We start from the raw sequence: 18,723 nt of genomic DNA on the forward strand, positions 1-18,723 counted from the left end.
CCCTACATTAAAATATTTTGGTCAAAGACAGAATGTGTTGAAAACAAAGGTAAAATTCCTCTAACCAACCAGAAACCATCCCCCTTCCTAAATAATTGTGGAGGGTCTGTTCTCAAAACTATTTCTTTAGTTGTGAACAGTACTGTGCCTTTATTTTTATATGTACATTTTTCTGGTAATCCAGCTTTGTTTTTAGGACATGGTGTTAGGTGTACTGTTTCATCACTCTTTGGTTGGAATGTATGGCTTTGAAGTTCATTACTTATGAATGACAGACTCTGAGAACTGATACCCTGTACTAAAGTACGTGCCATGAATCGTGATAGGTGAGAGAGGCCATACTTGTGTTGTATCTGTCTCAGAACTGCGAAATGTCCATCTGAGTCAAACAAGCCAGAATCTCTCACCTAGGAATTGCTTTGGAAGGCTTCTGGTTCCTTTGGGCTGTTTCTCATTGACAGTGAGCTTTACTAGAAGTCACTTGTGCTTCAGTGCTCAGCCGTGGCTGACAATCAGTAGTGCTGGAGAAGCCAGTGTCTGCTTATCTAGATTCCTTTGCCCCCTGCCCTGGAAGAAACTTTCTGCTATTTTTCTCCTAGGTGGTGAACTCCAGTAGGTATTTCTAGATAACTGGTGGTCCAGTCTTCCTGCATACCAGATTGCAGCAAACACTCAAGGGCATGTCTAGGCCTTTCCTCTTCCCCAAATACTCATAGCATATTGAGATAGCATCAAGTAACTCTCTGGACATCTCAAAAATGAATTGGGAAGTATGCATAACTGTTTTCTGGTCAGGTTTACGAGAGAGGAATCATTCAGCTGAATGCATCCATGTAATATGGTTTACCCCTTGTTTTGTAGCCCTTTAAAGACCGCTGTGAATGGTTCTATGAACATCTGCACGCTGGGCAGCCAGACTCGGACATGGTGCACAGGCCTGTCAATGAAAGCGACATCCTTTTGGTTCACAGAGGTATTGTGGCCTAAATGGCATTAGGATATCTTTGAAATGTGATGAATTAAGGTAAAAATTAATTGGTGCTTTGTATTTAGATTCTATTTTTAGGAGTAGCTGTGAGGTTGTGTCTAAAGCAAATTGTGCAAAACTAAAGCAGGGGATTGCTGTGAGATTTCATGGAGAAGAAGGCATGGTATGTAAAATCGTGTGGTGTTCCTGTATGGTATTTATGTATGGAAATGCTAATTCTCTTTCACAAGTACTGTTTTGAATTAAATTCCAATTTAAAATAACTTTTATACTTTGTTAAGAAATATGTGATTACCCAGTGTAACTGCAGTGGAAGTTCTATGTACTAATACGTTTTATTCTTTTGACGTGCAGGGACAGGGAGTGGTGCGTGAGTGGTTTGATATCTTATCCAGTGAAATAGTTAACCCAGATTATGCCTTATTTACCCAGTCAGCTGACGGTACGTATCTGCCTTTTTTTCCTAATTTTAAGGTGTCACCTTTTATAAAAACATTTTTGTAATCCAAGGAAAAGTAACTCAGTTCGTTTCAGAATGTAAGATTGTTACTTTTTAAAAGCAACACTGACAATTAATCTCGGAGACAGAAGCAATCTATTCATCGTACATTTTTATAACTACAGATGAAATATTTTTCTTAATTTGAAGTTTACTTGATTTTTGTCGTCTCCTTTGTAAGAGGAGAGGGAGTTACTGGTTTTAATGAGTACATGCTATTTTTCTTGCTAGTAGAATGCCATGATGCTTTGAGAGCAGTATAGAGATTGCTTCCCTTTCTTCCACATCTGCAAGGGAACTGTGGAGGAATTCCTTTATTTCCTTTTAGAAATCTACAAATTCCATCAGTTAATTTTTGTGGCAAAACCAGTTGTTGATATCCACAGGCCTGCGGTGTATTTGATTTTTTGTCTTTTGGGTGCTTCATATAAAGCAGATCTTTATCAATAAAAGATCCACACGATCATCAGTGATAAAAGTTTTGTTTTCTACCTTACAGAGTTTTGGGAACTGGCAGGGAATTTGGTCAACAGTAGAGGCATAGATTAGTTCCTGCAAGTTAAAATGAAAAGTTCAGGGAAATCTGTTTGAGGTGGTCTCTTCTGATGAGACCAGGACTGGACTGTCTTCTGGCTGCATCTGGCTGGAGCCAGATGAAAGGAAGTAGCTGCACTCTGATACTTTCTTTGAGCATGTTCATAAGTTGATAGAAGCATGACCCATTAGCGTAAGCAAAAAATGCACATAGCAATACTGCAAGAAGGAGGACCGAATTTAGCAGATCACGATTACCCTTAATGATAATTATTTCAGAGTGGTGCTTTGCCGAGTGGCTGAGCAGTATCAGTGTAATAATCAGATGTCATTACATTCTAATACATTTCACAGAATCACAGAATTGTTTTGGTTGGAAGAGACCTTTAAGATCACCAAATCCAACTGGTAACCCAGCACCACGAGGTCACTGCAAAGCCATGTCCCTCAACACCACATCTACACATCCTTTAAATACCTTCAGGGATGGGGTCTCTACCACCTCCCTGGGCAGCGTGTTCCAGTGCTTGACAACCCTCTTTGTAAAGAAGTTTTTCCTAATATCCAACTTAAACCTCCCCTGGTGCAACTTGAGGCCCTTTCTTCTCATCTTGTTACTTGGGAGAAGAGACTGACTCCCACTTCCCTACATCCCACTTCAGGTAGTTGTAGACAGTGATGAGGTCTCTCCTGAGCTTCTTTTCTCCAGACTAAACAAACCTCAGTTCCCTCAGCTGCTTCTCACAGGACTTGTTCTCTAGACCTTTTACTAGCTTCATTGCTCTTCTTTGGAGACAGTCCAGCACCTCAACATCCTTCTTGAAGTGAGGGGCCCAAAGCTAAACACAATGTTCAAGGAGTGGCCTCACCAGTGCTGAGTACTGGGGGACAATCACTTCCCTCCTCCTGCTGGCCACACTAGTGCTGATACAAGCCAGGATGCCATTGGCCTTCTTGGCCACCTTGGCACTCTGCTGGCTCACCTTCAGCTGGTTGTGACCAACACCCCCAGGTCCTTTTCCACTGGGCAGCTTTCCAGCTGCTCCTCCCCAAGCCTGTACCATTGCAGATCCCTCTGTAGAGTCTCTCTACCTTCAAGCAGATCAACACTGCCACCCAACTTGGTGTCCTCTGCAAACTTACTGAAGGTGCACTTGATCCCCTTGTCAGATCATTGATGAATATGTTGAAGAGAACTGGCCCCAACACTGAGCCCTGGGGAACACCACTGGTGACTGGCTGCCAATTGGATTTAACTGCATTCACCACCACCCTTCGGGCCTGGCCATCTGGCCAGTATTTTATCCAGCAAAGAGTACAGTCATCCAAGCCATGAGCAGCCAGTTTCTGCAGGAGAATGCTGTGGGAAACAGTGTCAAAAGATTTGCTAAAGTCTAGGTAGACAATGTCCACAGCCCTTCCCTCATCCATTAAGCAGGTCACCTTGTCAAAGAAGGAAATCAGGTTAGTCAAGCAGGACTTGCCTTTCATAAAGCTGTTGACTGGGCCTGATGAGCTGGTTGTCCTGTACGTGGTGTGTGATGGCACTCATGATGATCTGCTCCATAACCTTCCCTGGCACCAAGGTCAGACTGACAGGCCTGTAGTTCCCTGGGTCCTCCTTCTGGCCCTTGTAGATGGGTGTCACACTGGCTAACCTCCAGTTGACTGGGACCTCCTTGGTTAGCCAGGACTGCTGGTAGGTGATGGAAAGTGGCTTGGTGAGCGATTCCACCAGCTCCCTCAGTACCCTTGGGCGGATCCCATCCAGCCCCATAGGCTTGTGCACATCTAAGTGGTGCAATAGGTCGCTGACCATTTCCTCTTGGATTATAGAGGCTTTATTTCGCTCCACATCTGTGTTTTCCAGTTCAAGGGGCTGGGCACTTGGAGAATAACTGGTCTTATGATGAGAAACTGAGGCAAAGAAGGCATTCAGTACATCAGCCTTTTCCTCAGCCTGGGTCACTGTGTTTTCCTCCTGCAACCAGGAGAGGATGGAGATTCTCCTTGGTCCTCCTTTTGCTGTTAATGTATTTATAGAAACATTTTTATTGTCTTTTTCTTTCTGATGGCTTTTTGGTGTAAACAAACCTCAAGCAATATTCCCAAGCCCCAAAATAAAACACTTTCAGTGGTTTCAGATGCTGAGTGTATTTGATAAATACAAACTTAACCTAAAAGTAATGAAACGTGCTAATGTCTTTATTTTATAGGAACAACTTTCCAGCCCAACAGCAACTCTTCTGTAAATCCAGATCATTTAAACTACTTCCGTTTCGCAGGCCAGATCCTGGGGCTGGCTCTGAATCACAGGCAGTTGGTGAACATCTACTTCACGAGGTCATTCTACAAACATATTCTTGGTATGTTTTGGTTAAAATCCTGTTTATTAGTCATAACGGTTGTCTGAGCAGTAAACCTTTTCCTTTTTTACCTTTGTGTGTGTTTTAGAAGTGAAAAAGTCTTGGAAATGAATGCCTTGCTAATCTTTTATGTGTATCAGAGTCACAACATAATATGGCAGTAATTGCTCTTCCAGTCTGAGCCTCTCTTAGGAGCGGTTACGAAATACGGAACTACATTAGCAAAACTCAGTGGGGATTTTATCCTGTGAGCAACTTTTAATAAGATAGCTAATATTTCAATTGAATATGAATCTTAAATTAATAACAAAGAAGGCATCATTAATCTGTCTAAAGCATGATCAGATAATTTAGTTGTCTTTAATGTTGCTGACTAGGAATGCCTGAGAGGCAGAATAGTGCAGCCAATTGTTTTTGCATTATGGTTGTGAAATTCATCTGTCCTGCCATGTAATGTCATTCGTGAGAAATTAAAATAATTGTTCTCTAGTTAACTTGGGGGAGAGACTTGCAAAGCTGATAATGTTTTTGAACTCTGGCAAAAATCTATCAGGCATTCTTTATTATGCCTGCCATTATTCTGTCGTGTGATGTCTTAACAAGGTGAATCCATACTGCCATGAACTTCCCTGACTACCCACTCCGACAAATACGACTTATTTCGTGAAACAGTGCTTCAGAACTAATGCAGGTTCATCCTGTCTCCTCCCCGAGGAAAGGTAATTCATACGCCTATTGCAGCATTGAAGAGGCTTGGTCAGAAGTCTTTATAAAAATGTAGCTTTTCTTTTTAATAGAGAAGGATTGCTGTTAGCTGGTGGTAGCTGTGATCTAGGGCTCTACTCTTTCTTTCTTTGAGAACCTTTGTACTTCTTGATCGTCAGACGTGATGCCCCTGTTTGCATTGTTGTGAAAAACCTTTCCCTTTGCACGAAGATGTGATGGAAGGGTAAATTTCTCTTGCATTCCTCTTACTCCTAGTACGTAAGTTCCTTTGTCACTCTAGCAGAATTTCCTTAGTTTTTAAGCGTTATTCTTCAGTCTTCTGTGGAAGTCTAAGATAGCTTGATGTCAGAAGTTTTACTTTTCCTCAAGAACCACTCACTACTTTAAGATCTACCAAGGTTTTCAAAGGAATTGTTTGTATTTTGTTCTGTTTTTCTGTAACCATTCTGTCTGTCCACAGCCTTCCTGTGATGTTTGCTGAGTCTGGGACAGATCAACTCTTTACTTCAGATTTATTTACTGTTTCTCTTCCCTGGAAGCGTTTAGGGAATGGTGTTGAAGTTTGAAGGTGCAGGCTCAGTCATCTTCATTGAGATCTTTGTGACAAAGGGATGCATTTTACTTCTTCCCCCTAAGTACCGCTTTCTGCTGCCGGAGAATGACTGTACTGGGCAAGAGGCAGTGCAGGACAGCCAATCTGAAACAGCACCACGTTGGCAGTGCCTCATCGGGCTTCTCTAGTCATTGATCTTCACGTAGGAAAGCAGTTCTAAAGTAGATGTATCTTTGTGTGGCACAGTTTGGCACTGACGAGGGTTGGTCTCTGATATCAAGAGATTCCTCTGTGTGAGCAGAATGGTGATGCTCACACGCTTATCTCCGTGTGATGTGTTCACTAATGAAAGATGCATTTTTCTGCTGTGCAGCGACACCTTGAGAATAGTCAAGTGTTGCTCTTGCCACTTCATTAGGAAATGACTGCTAATGAATTTGGGTTCTTTTCTAGTTTGTCTTGTGATTGTATATGGAATTAATTGGTTTCTGAATTGACGAAATGACTGTTGTTTACTCTATTTTTTTCTTAATTTTGCTAGAATAACTATTGCAAACTAGACAGCAGTGAGTAATCTCTGATAGTAAGTTCTCTCCAGTCCCTCTTAGTAAGGTCTTGTCATTCTGTTGAACAGACATCCTGGAACTCTCTAGAGGTTTGTGCACATTCAGTGTATTAAGTTCAAAAGGTTCTTATCACTTCTTGTTACTTATCAGACAGAGGGAACTTGAAAAAAAATTAAACCTCTGCTTCCCAAAGTAGTTAATTTTTCTGCCTCAGTCACAGTGGTTTATATAAGCCTTTCCAAGGCCTTTTCCCTTATCTTTGTGCATCTCCTCTCTTCTTGTTTAGGAACCTGAGTTGCACAGGAGCAGATGCTCCTGTGAGGGGTTTTTGTGTTATTTTTGTTTCAGGTTCAGCTATGGGTTATGCTAACTGTTGTTCATGCCAAATACGTGTTACTAGGTTACATAGAGATTCCCTTCAGCTACTTGTCATACCTTAAGTAATGGAGTATGACATCTTCTGGAGCCTGAGACCATTTCCATTCCTTTGGTTTCTCACCTTGCACTGAGATCCTTGTTTTGTGTAGCCGTTTCTGTGGATGGCACTAAATTTACCAGTTGTATAGTAAGACATCCTGTATCTGAGGAACAGTCTGAACCTCTTTCAAAGGAACCCTTCTCTTTAGGCAACAGACATGAAGTAGAAGTGCCTTAGTTAGAAGCCAAAAACCCATGTGAGCAAATGTAGCTGCTACTTTGAGACTCAGGTGAGTGCATCACCTTTTTTTCCTTGGGATGAATTGAAATTTTTCTGCAACAGTATCTAGTAGGCAAGGAAAGATCAGCAACTGAAGTGGTGACCCAGCTAACACACAACCAATGTGCTTTATAAGATGTTAACTGTGTAGCTGACATCGCTGCTTTGTGTGCTGTGGAATCAAACTTTATTCCATAGGTCTTCATGTGTGTTAGGGCTGCGCTCTTACTGGAGTGGAAAATCCACAGATGTGGAACTGAGGCAGAAACATAGTCAGAAATTAATAAGGCCTCTCAGGTTTGTTTTTCTCAAACTTACTTTCTGTCTGCCTTCTGCTTAAACAGGGGAGGAGGAGATAGTTTCGTTAGTGCTGTTCTCCATTTCCTTTGTGTTTTTTCTGAAGAGCCAATTACTTTTCTGTTTGGAAAAGGAAACTTCCACTCCAACCTACAAAGACGCATAGCAGATAAATTCCTAGCTGTGCTATCTGCTCTTAGACTGAAGTCCTGTCTTTCACAGTATAATAGAAAATGCTTGAAATTAGTGAAAATTAATTTCTGGCTCAGTGTATTTTGAGCTGGAAGCCTTAAATCCTTGAACACTTACTGAACTTGTCTCAGAGCTTACCTATAGTATCTTCTTTAAGTTCTGTGTTGCACAGAAATACTGGTTTATCACAATTACTCTGGTAGATTTCTCTTCCTTTTCAAACTACAGGATATAGCAAGGGAAAGATACAGGGTATTTAATGAGATTCAAGTTTTGTCCTGATAAATCTGATGGAGGTTCTTTATAACTGCCTGACTCGAGTCTGTTGATTGGTAAAATATCTCACAAGCTTAGTGCTTTGGTCTCACCGCATGCGGACCGAGTGTAGTCTCATCGTAATGCTCCAGTTCAGCTTCTCCTCTAAAGGAGTCTCCGATTCCTACTTTTTGATTTTTCTTTTCCCACGTTTCCCTCAGAGACTTCATTATTTCCATGTTTCATATGTGAAATGCACATATAATTAGTAGTTGGCAAAAACAGAAGTCCTCTAGAAACTACTAGACAGATTTTTTTGTTTGTTTTTTTGAGAGATGATGCTGAAAATTCATTAGTGAATTGTCTGTCTCTCTCTTAAACTGGAGTGTGGCTTGATTTTATTAGAAAAATGAGGTCTTACTGCTTGTATATGCACCATTTCAGCATTCGTGGGCTCTTCCATGGAAATACCATAACAATTTTTGCACTTACGTGTTTGCACCAGCTGCTAACCTTCAAATTCTGTGTTACTCTCTGGACTACTGCTTCTGCAGTCCACAGCTTGCTAAGACTTCTACTAATGGGCACCTTTGTGATGCTTCATGATGCCCAGAGCATGGTGAAGCAAAGACAGTTCTTCTCAGTAACTTGCTTTTCTCTAAACCTTCTACCACCTTCAGTCCCTGCCCCTTTTCCCAGGTATTTATCCTTCTTGGTAGAGTTAAAGTAAATGGGGTTTACTTCCTTGTGTAGTGAAGAGGTTAGTTCTCTTGCTCAAACTTGGGGTCACCTTGTTCTGGGCACATTTGCTCAAATTTGAGTGCTATGTCTGCGAAGGGGCTGTAAATAGGCAATTTCTATACTAGGATAAAAGTCAAACTGCTAACAGCTCTCCTCTTGATCCTTCTGAATGACGTGCGAGCTCGGTTTGAAAATGTAAAATTCCTGTAAATAATTGTTTTCAACTATATAGAATGTCTCGTAGCAAACATGATTACAAGGAAGAAAACTCAAGTGAAATAGTTTTCTAAGTACAGAAAGGTTGTCTTTTTATTTCTCTGTTTTCCCCTTCCAGTTCTAAATAATTTTCTTGGGGAAAAGATATTATAAAGAGAAATACGATATTTGGGTTTCTTAAAGTCACTTTAAGATTTTAAGTACTTCAAGATTTTTTTAGGAAACTCATTTAGCATTATGTGTTCTATGTGGTTAGATGCTTTTACTGAAATACATTAGCGAGCTAAAATTGTGCAAATTGTTGCTCAAGTGGTGTGCCAATTGCTTTGCTGTGAAGAAAAACGTACAAAGGAAACTTGATTCTTTATTACTTTTAAAATATAGTAAGCACAATTCTGCAGTAGTTAGTAATGCTGATCCACTTTTCCCCTTTTTTTCTCACTGCATTATTCTGGTTTCTCTCTAGAGGGCAATCTTCTACCATGTATTAAGCTAGAACCCTTTTTGCTTTACCCTATTTATTTGAGGGGTTTTGTCTCTTTGTTTTTTCTAGGTATACCTGTAAATTATCAGGATGTAGCATCGATTGATCCAGAGTATGCAAAGAACTTGCAGTGGATTTTAGATAATGATATCAGTGATCTGGGCTTAGAGCTGACCTTTTCTGTTGAGACTGATGTGTTTGGAGCAATGGAAGAAGTGCCGCTGAAGCCAGGGGGTGCAAGTATACTTGTTACACAGGAAAACAAGGTGAGTATACAGTGACATATGGATAATTGACAGAGTAAAAGGCTGCAGGAAGCTTTTTCAGCTATTTGCAAGTCACTCTGTCTGCATGGAAGTAATCTACCTTTTTAATTTAATAGCAACAGCTTGGAAAGAACCTGACTTCTCTGCAGCTTTCGTACAAAAACAAAGATGGAAAAACTCAACCAGATTTTGAAAATCTTGTAGAAATAAGATCAGTCTGATTGAATTTTGCAGTTACCCACTAGACACCTTCGAGTCACTGCAGGAGTGTCCTGGGTAGACCTGCAGTCTTTTGTATCATTGACTCTTGTGATCCTTATGTCTGCTCTGTGTTTTGATTTTTCACTTGTGATGAGCGAACCTAACCTGCTTTGTGTGCACAGGGTTCATTCAGCATTACCAGTCGTGTGGAGAGCTGCTCTGTTGGTGAATGGCCACTTGGTGTCAGCGTTTGTTCTAACAAAATTTTAGTTTGTGTTGGAGCCATTGGCACTGGACTGCTGTGTGCTTAATCCTTGTTTTCGTGAAGGTGGAGTGTCATTCCAATAACAGGCATCCGTATTCTTAGCCCGATTCTGCACCCTTTCCTACAATATAGTCATTTATGAAAGAATACAAGTGGTAAAACAAGCCTAATTGTGAAGGCAGTAGATAATTAATTTCTTTATTATTGTCAGAGAAAGCAAAGATGTTGATTCTTGTTTCAGGGCAGCCTTAGCTTCTTGATAAATACTTGATTATTACAGTTATTACATATTACTTCAATATGTAATAAATATACTTGACATAAATTGTGGTTTCATAAATACTATTTAAAAATTATCAGTTAGCATAAAATTAGAAGTTTGCCTACATGAGGATACCTGCAGTCATTAGTAGTTTAAATTGCTCTGGTAACTTCTGACTTAGAGCACAGACTGGAGAGGATGGCTGAACGTGTGTAGAACAGATGAATCCATTCTAGTTCATCAGCTAGAATTCTTCAGCTGGAGCAGGAGAGGGCAGGACTTTGTACAGCTTTTATTGGAAAGGTGGTAAGAAACAGATAACTCTTGTGGTGGCTTTGAAACTGTTAATGTTATTTTTGAATTTGAAGCTGCAAAATGAAGTCAACAGACATCTGTAAGATGGCATTCTCTCTTTTTCACTGATTTTGACAGTGGCAAACCAAGCTGTCAAAAATTGTAGGTCTGTGTTTTAGTGGCATTTGGGTATTTTTCCCAATTTCCTTAATGTGGTGGGGTTTTACAGTATGCCTCGCAGTTCTAGCAAGTCAAACAGGAAAGTGTCTACTTTATAAACCATTGTGGTTTGTTGTTTTTACAAGAGATATCTTTCTTTTTTTCTGCCTTTATCTGAGGAATAAAAGATCACTGTTTAAATCTCATTGCATTTGCTATACCTCTGGGAGCAGAAAATTCAGCTTCTAAAGGAAGTTGCTGTGTATGCACACTAGCAGATTACCTGTTTAAAGGATAGCATTTTTTAAATGAAATTGAGTGAATCGTTGTTCCTTAAAAACTGCAACCAAGCCAACAAACCCACAAAAGAAAACCTAACTAAACCAGAAAAGCCTCCACAGAAAGTACCCAAACAATCCATCTCCCTCTTACAGAAAACCACAATAAAAGAGAGTAAATGCCTCACTGAGGAGCAGTAGTAATAGCTGCTTGTAAAAAGTTATTTTCTTTAAATGAGTGAATTTTCTTTCCTTACATCAGCTGTGTAATAGGTGAATGGTTGTGGGACCATCCCAGAGAAATGTTCCAGTCTTGCAATTGGAGTGTCAAAGTAGCACCAAGTGAAGTATCTGTTACAGTAGTGGTTCAACTGCCTTTTGTCGTGGTAATGTGGAGACTTCAAAGGGAAAAGTCAGGCTTTGTCTAGTGTCCATGCTGTGTATTTCTCTTTGTTCTCTACTGTGTATATTTTTGCAGCTTTCTACTTTTTAGGAAAAAAATAAAATTAGAGCTAGGCAAAGCTTGACCATATACCATTTTAAAAAAATTCTGCGAATCTCTGCAAGCTCATGGCTTTCACTGTCCTCCCAGGACTTTCTGTCTGTGAGCTGGCCATGCTGTTTGGCAGTAAAAAATGACAGAAATGACATAATTTTTTCAAAGAGCTTTGTAATGGAGCTGCTCTCTGAATCTGAACACCATAATGAACATTGATCCTTGTCTCGCAGTATATGGGGTTGTGCAATCAGAGAAGCATGATCTCTGCTTGATTTACCTCAAAGGGAAATAGAGAACAACCCCTCACCCAATCTAGACTTTGTCGTCATATTTGTAGTGCCTGTCTCACGTGTGTGCAATCAAATCTACCCTCTTAAAAGAAGGCTGGATTGTACCTCCTGTGCACTGTGTAGGAATGGATATGTAGATCTGAAATTATGTAGGTATTTCTGTTTTGTAATGTTCTCCTAAGGGTTCTGCGAGGGAGTAAAATGTAAATGAAGTGAACAGGGAGAAACAAATTGACTGTTTTTTTTCACTGACATGTGTTTTGTAAAATCTGAGGTACAGGTCTTTCAGCATGCAGCATTGCTGATAGTAAGGATGCTCAGCTCCTCCAGACTATTTAAAACATTTCTTGCTACAGCTAAAGCACAGCAACTGTTTTCTCTTGTAATGAGAATGTTCAGTGTAAATATTTTTGTAAAGCAGAAAATCAGTGTTTGTCATTTTTTCTAATGGATGTTATAAAAATAAAATTGTGAATTTTTCTTTCTACAATCCTGTTTTCTGAATAGCATAATTTATGTAGTAGCAAATAAAGAGATGTAAAACAAGTTTTTCTGATCCTGGAAGACCGGTGTGTCAACATTACTTCTAATCCTGATATTGCTAAAGTTTCTGATTTCTTCCTGGAGCTCATAAGCTGTATTCACAGAGGCTGACTTTCTTTTCGCATAGTTATTCTCTTTCGGCTGCCCCTCTAATCCCTTAGAGAAGGGAGCTGTTGTCAGTTCCACTTACAGTGGAACCAAGCTAGGGAGAGGACTAGATTGAAACTAGATTTTTGGGAACAGCTCTGCAGTTGAAGATATGATTAGGTAATGTTCCTCTTCAGAGCACTTCCCAGATTAATTGTCTTCTCAATCTAGTAAAATGGTGGTAATACATTTAAAAACGTCTTCCAACTGCAAAGCAAATGACAACTTCTATACTTCTGTGGATGTAAGGAATTGCCTTTTCAAAACAGAAGCATATTTCTCGGTATTTCATACTTGATTCTGTTTTTCTGAAAGGGAGGAAAGAAAGAATGGTTGCTTTTGTGCAGTTTCAGAACCTAAACTTGTAGATTAATGTTTTTTTATAAATCAATGTGGTATTTTTGTTAGATTATTGTCTTGAAGGTAGGTGGTAGTTCATATGGTTCAATTGGGAAACATGCTTTGTGATTTCATTATTAAAAATCATGATTAGGAAGTCAAAGCATTACTTTGAAACTGAGTACCTTAACTAATCTAGGAGTAAGAGTTGTTCTCAAGTAGAAATCTCTTTTCAGTGAAGAATCTTTTAGACTTGCATAGTTTTGTCATGAGATGCCGTGTAGAAGACACTTATTCATGAGGCATTTTACATACAGCTTTAATATAGGCACTTTTGTCTGTCTCTTTCTAAGACCTTTCCTCTATTAACTGCCTCCTAGACTTTTGTGTTTTCAACAAAAGTGAAGTTCTGGTGGGTTCTCTGTCTAGCTGGTAACTTTAAAGGGGATGGAGCCCCCGGACCCTAAAGCATGCAAACTATCATATTGTCTGTTTGCATGGATATGGCGTAAATGCTTCTCTGTGGTTTTTTTTTCTTTCTTAAAAACTGAGGACGCTTCCAAGAATTTCTTAAAAATTAATTTTTTTTAAGTTAAGCTTGCAGGGGTAAGTAATGTATTCTGTTAGATTTCCAGAGATGGGGGAAAACAAGAAAGATTTTTGCTGACAAATACACCTTCAGAAGTTTACCTTTTATCCTGAGTTATGTCATTTCGCTTAATTTTCTTTACAAACATCGGCTTGTTTATGTCTTTAGATGGTCACAGTGGTGGTTGTATTAGTTGCAGGCATGACAAACTAAGTTTTATTCACTTCCTTTATCTTGGTCCACGTCCCTGCTTTTGACTGGTTTTTGTTATGATTTAAACAATTCTGTTTGGGAATTGTCTTTGGAGGAAGGAAAGGGGAAGAGCAGAAGGGTCCTCTGAATTATTGTGGGATGTGTCTGCATGTGAAAAGTGCGTAGGGACTGTTAACATCCTACAGTGGCTGAGATTTGTGACGTACTGAGGACGGCGTTGCGTGTGTGTGTTTGCATGAGCGCTGTATTTCCACTATTGTATATCTTAATGTTGTTTTCTACATTGCAGGCTGAGTATGTCCAGCTTGTCACAGAGCTTAGAATGACAAGAGCCATTCAGCCTCAGATAAATGCCTTCTTACAAGGCTTCCATATGTTCATTCCACCATCGCTGATTCAGCTTTTTGATGAATATGAACTGGTAAGCAGAAATGCCTATACTTTGTTCTCCATACTTTGTTCAGCATAATTCATCAGTAATGTAACGATGAAGTGAAGCTCAGTACTCACAGAATAAACTTGTTATCTTTCACTTTGGTTTTGCTTACTGGGCATCTAGCAGTGAGGATCTGAATATGTGTATTCCTCCTTATCCTAGTTACTTAGAATGACCATCTTCTGGAATGTGGTAACTTCACCTGCCAGTGATAAATGCCTTAAATTGTAGTTGCAAAATGGGATCAATCTTCTGGCCTTCAAGCCTTTTCATATTTTCTTCCAGGACAGTCTCCTATAAAAATAAGGAGTTGCTGTCTATTGTCTTAATTTTTCTGAATCACAAAATCAAATTCCAGTAAGTTTTTCTGGTGGTTTGATCTTCTCTAACGAACATGTCTCAAGTCATGCCAAAACTCAGGGCTTTTTTGGTTTAAGGTTTTTGGCAATAATTTCTCTCTCGATACCATGTACTTAAATAAAACAGATAATATGAAGTTACTTGAATTCAAGAATCTTTTTGTATTAGAATTTAGTTGTAGGTACCATAAGGGTGGAAGAGAAAGTGCTGTAATGCTCTTACTACTTAAAGCATTAATTTTAAAAATAGAACAAATGCTTTAAACTAATGGTTAGTCAGGAGGGACTAATCACAATCTCTGTGTTTCTTCTGAAGGAGCTTTTGTTGTCTGGTATGCCAGAAATCGATGTGAATGATTGGTTAAAAAATACAGAATACACCAGTGGCTATGAAAGAGGAGACCAAGTTATTCAGGTAATTTTTTTTTAATATTGTAGACTATTGCATTTTAATCCAAAAAAAGGTGCTTTTGTCATTTTCTGTGTGTGTTTATGAAAGCTTATTTTGGTTGAAATTTGTGGAAATATTTTAGACTATGTTCCTCCGTTAAGTGACTTAGTTACGTGATTAATGAATTTCATATGAAAATTTCCTTAGTTTAAGTAACAAACACACAAATATTCCTTTTATTGCTTTACCATTATCTTTTCAAGTACTACAGGTATTTAATGGAAAATACAAACTTATCTTTCATTTAGTGGTTCTGGGACGTTGTGGAAGAACTAACTCAGGAAGAGAGAGTGTTACTACTACAGTTCGTTACTGGCAGGTGAGAAACTTTGGTAACAACAGATACGTTGTCTGGATACTCTGAAATAAGTCAAGACACTTCAAATTACCACACAGGAACACCTAATTAGAAACTTTTTTGCATACTTCAGTGTTCTTTACATTGATCAAAGCAGACAAAGCGTGTGTTAATACTTTTGCTGCCTGTTTTGCCACCAAAATGATTGATTACGTATTTATTATATTTGACTACTTTGCGGGAGGCCTTTGTTGCTGTCCCAGGCAATTTTTAACAAAGCAGTAGTGAAATTAACTGCACTTTATGTTCTTCTTCCTGCTGCATATTTATGTGGTTCTTGGCTTCTCCAGTAATCAATATAGGCTTTAATATAAGAGATAACTAGGTATCGCTTCAGTGTAAACAGAACATCCTTCTCCTAAAGCCAAGCTGAGTTTATCATTAGGGCAGCATGTTACGATCAAGTGAAGATGTAACCTTATGTGGGAGTGTGTTTGCTTTGTGTAGGATTTCTACAAATCTAAAGCTGAAATTCTAAATTTTAGCTCTTCTTCAGGGAGAGCCACTTTTATTTCCTTTATGGTTTGGGGAAGGCGGGGAAAGGTTTTGAGCTGGGTCAGTTGCCAAGTTTGTGTATACAGACATTTTGCAAAGTGGATCCGTAGAAGCCTATGTGGCACCTGAGCTGTGTAATCCATGTCTCCTTCTGATGGCAGGTAGGTACTGCACGTTGTCTTAATTTGATGTTCCCTTCATATTCTAGGATTAATATAAGTTTTGAGACTAAGCAATGATAAAATACAAATTGAGATCATCAAACCTCATCTTTTATACCAAGAAATTTCACAGTCACGGACATACCATCAGATGACACGGCCTTAAAATTCTATTAGTTTCACTAGATTTATTATGAATTTCATTGTTTTTGGGGATCACAGACAATTTAAGAAGCGAGTTCTGTGCACATCGATCTTTCCTTTTTGTCCTCTGCAGAAATGATTCCTGCAGTTCTAACTGCACATCTGTTGCACGCCAGCTGCGGGTCTTTCATTTTAGTGGTCTAGTCCATTTCTAAATCTAGATGGAAAATAAGGATCTTTACGATGTAAGGTCATGTTTCAAAAGCTTCTTACAACATTCCAAACGATACTGAAGTGGCGTTCACTAGTTTCATGGCATTTGGGATAATCTACTGAATTCTAAGGGACACTTTCTATCAAGCCAACAATTATGTTGTCTGATTAATACGTGCTTAAGCACCATTCATTTTGGTCACAAATCACACACTGACTTGTTGTTTACCCATTTCTTTTTTGTAGGAAAGAAATTCTTGGTATGTCTTAAGAACTCTGGGGTAGAATTTAAAAACAAATTACTTTTTTTTTTCTTTAGCAGCTAGTAGGAACCCATTGTGTGTTTTTTCTTCAGTGATGGAAATGTAATAGGTGTATTTTTTTCCATAAAAATTTAATCTTTGGAAGGTACCTGTAATAGTGGTGTACAGCTCGTGTTTTTGCAAATAAATCCCCAGACAGTCCTAGTCTGTGGGCATGGAAGACTTGGATGCTGAGTTGTCTGTGAGCTAAAACAACAGTTAGGCTTTTTTTTATTGCTTTTTTCCCATTTCCCTTTAGTTTCTTCTGCGTAGTCACTTGTTTTCTTTTTTCGGGGAGGAGTGTATGTATGAAGTGGTACTATTCTTTCTTTCTAGTGAAAGACTATGAAATTAGTGAATTAAATAAAACCGTATATTTATAATTGTCTTCAGTGTTTCTATGATATGTCTAAATAATTCTTAGACTTTGCCTTTTGCCTTCTTCCCTTGTCTTACTCCTCTTTCTCTTCAGTGTAATGAAGCCTTGCTTTGCTTGTTCCAGTGGAGATACTATTGCTTTTAATGTTAATACCAATTTTGAGACCTCTTTGAACAGTAAAGAAATTGTCATGAGCAATGTTTGAATAGCGGATTCTGTGTGTTTGGAGCAGGCTCAAGAAAGTCTAAATACTCTTGTGCCTCGTTTTGGGGATTTAGAAGTTTACTTATGCACCAACTTCTCATCTGCTGACAAAAATATCAGGTCATATTGCCAATTCCACATGCTTATCCTGCCCCCCCGGCCTTGATGTGTTTGGTATTTATAACAGTATTTGGCCAAATTATTCTTAGTTATCTTTTGATCAGGTTTTTAGTTAACAGTTGGGGAGAAGTGCTGACAGCTTATCATGATAAATTCTACTCTGCTGGTACTCTGCAGGTACCAGGATTGCTGTTTAACTTCTTGGAGGACTGTTGAGTAAAAAGCTATATGCTGTTTTAAGGGAAATTCAGCATATTTGATAAATGCAATAGTTCTATAACTACTCTAAAAAAGTTAAACAGAAGGAAACTGGCTTAAAGTATCTCTTCTACACTGTTTTCATTTCAAGTAAATTTCTGGAAAATTAGTGAAGTGGAAAGGTAGGTATAGAAGTTGGAATTCAGGTGTAAACTTAAACTTGTTCACAGCTTTGAAAACTTAAATTGTATGGTTGCTCTTGCTGAAGGTTATTTGTACATGCAGTGATTTGCACCTCTGCGGAAGGCTGTCTTTACTATATTGGCAGTGTTTTGCTAGGAAAGAAAACTCGTTCTTGGAGGCATAAGCTGGCAGCCATCTGTTAGTTTTAAATGTTCAAAGCCCAAAGATCACAGGATACAATGCTGACCTGTTGTATGGAAAACAGTTGAAGTTCAGAACTGTGGCTGTGAGCACGATTCCATTTGTACGTCAGAAATAGCGTGCTGCAAAGAACCAGTACTTCCAGAACTCCAGAGCCGTTGTCTTACATACCAGCGCTACAGCTACGTGCCCAACGGTGCTGTTGTGGAGCTAGGTACCACGGACTTAGGTGATGGTACTATAGCTAGCTCTTGAAGTATTTTGCAGAGTATTACTGTGAGTTCTGTCCTAGCTCCTCAACACTTGGCAAGAGCAACCCTTACTCTATTGCATTTTTGCCAAGTAGTTTGACTGAGCGGAAACATTACTTCATTCTTTTTTCCGTTCTTGCTCCTGGTTTTTAACAGTCACTTTGATTTTCTGAATATGGGAGTGTTGTTTTTAATGTAAGTACCTGTAATGCAAAATTCTAAACAGCTGATATATATAATATGGAAGCTTTATTTTGTTTTATCAGATTCTTTCATTGCTAGCTACAGAATCACAGAATAGCTGAGGTTGGAAGTGACCTCTGGAGATCGTCTAGTCCAACCCTACGGTCAGAGCAGGGTCAGCTAGATCTTAGATGCTCAAGGTCTTGTCTAGGCAGGTTTTGACTGTCCTCAGGGTGCTGACTCCGCAGTTTCTCTGGGCAGCTTGTTCCAGCGTTTGAACACCTCACAGTAAAAAAGTTTTTCTCTTGTTTAAATGGAAATTTCCTGCATTTCAATTTGTGCCATTACTTCCTGTCCTGTCACTTAGCACCACTGGGTGCTCCTTCGTGAGCCTTGTGCTCCATCTTATTTACTTCTCCCTTTAAGTATTTATATACAGTGATCAGATTTCTGAGCCTTGTCTTCTCGAGACTGGACAGCCCCAGCTCGCTGTCCTCCTGTACTCCAATCCCTTACGTCTTTGTGGCCCTTTGCTCAACTTGCCGCATTAAGTCTCTGTTCCTCCTGTAGGGTCTATCTGTTGTCCCATGGATAGTAATCAGAGAATAAATTTTTTGTGATGCAGT

General features: G+C 39.2%; 1 protein-coding gene across 1 annotated transcript in view; it reads left to right on the forward strand.

The window, feature by feature from the left end:
• HACE1 (HECT domain and ankyrin repeat containing E3 ubiquitin protein ligase 1) overlaps positions 1–17,898 on the forward strand; it is a gene marked incomplete at its 3' end in the record, with an annotated part of 47,056 nt that extends 29,158 nt beyond the window's left edge. Inside the window, exons 14-23 of the mRNA XM_010141776.1 lie at positions 862–973; positions 1,054–1,151; positions 1,343–1,430; positions 4,238–4,387; positions 9,184–9,380; positions 13,749–13,880; positions 14,571–14,669; positions 14,954–15,024; positions 16,323–16,336; positions 17,728–17,898. Of these exons, the coding sequence (XP_010140078.1) occupies positions 862–973; positions 1,054–1,151; positions 1,343–1,430; positions 4,238–4,387; positions 9,184–9,380; positions 13,749–13,880; positions 14,571–14,669; positions 14,954–15,024; positions 16,323–16,336; positions 17,728–17,898 (1,132 nt within the window). The remainder of the gene's footprint in view (positions 1–861; positions 974–1,053; positions 1,152–1,342; positions 1,431–4,237; positions 4,388–9,183; positions 9,381–13,748; positions 13,881–14,570; positions 14,670–14,953; positions 15,025–16,322; positions 16,337–17,727) is intronic.
• Between the last annotated feature and the right edge of the window lie 825 nt (positions 17,899–18,723).

Source organism: Buceros rhinoceros, unplaced genomic scaffold, assembly GCF_000710305.1.
Source record: "Buceros rhinoceros silvestris isolate BGI_N320 unplaced genomic scaffold, ASM71030v1 scaffold528, whole genome shotgun sequence".
NCBI lineage: Eukaryota > Metazoa > Chordata > Aves > Bucerotiformes > Bucerotidae > Buceros > Buceros rhinoceros.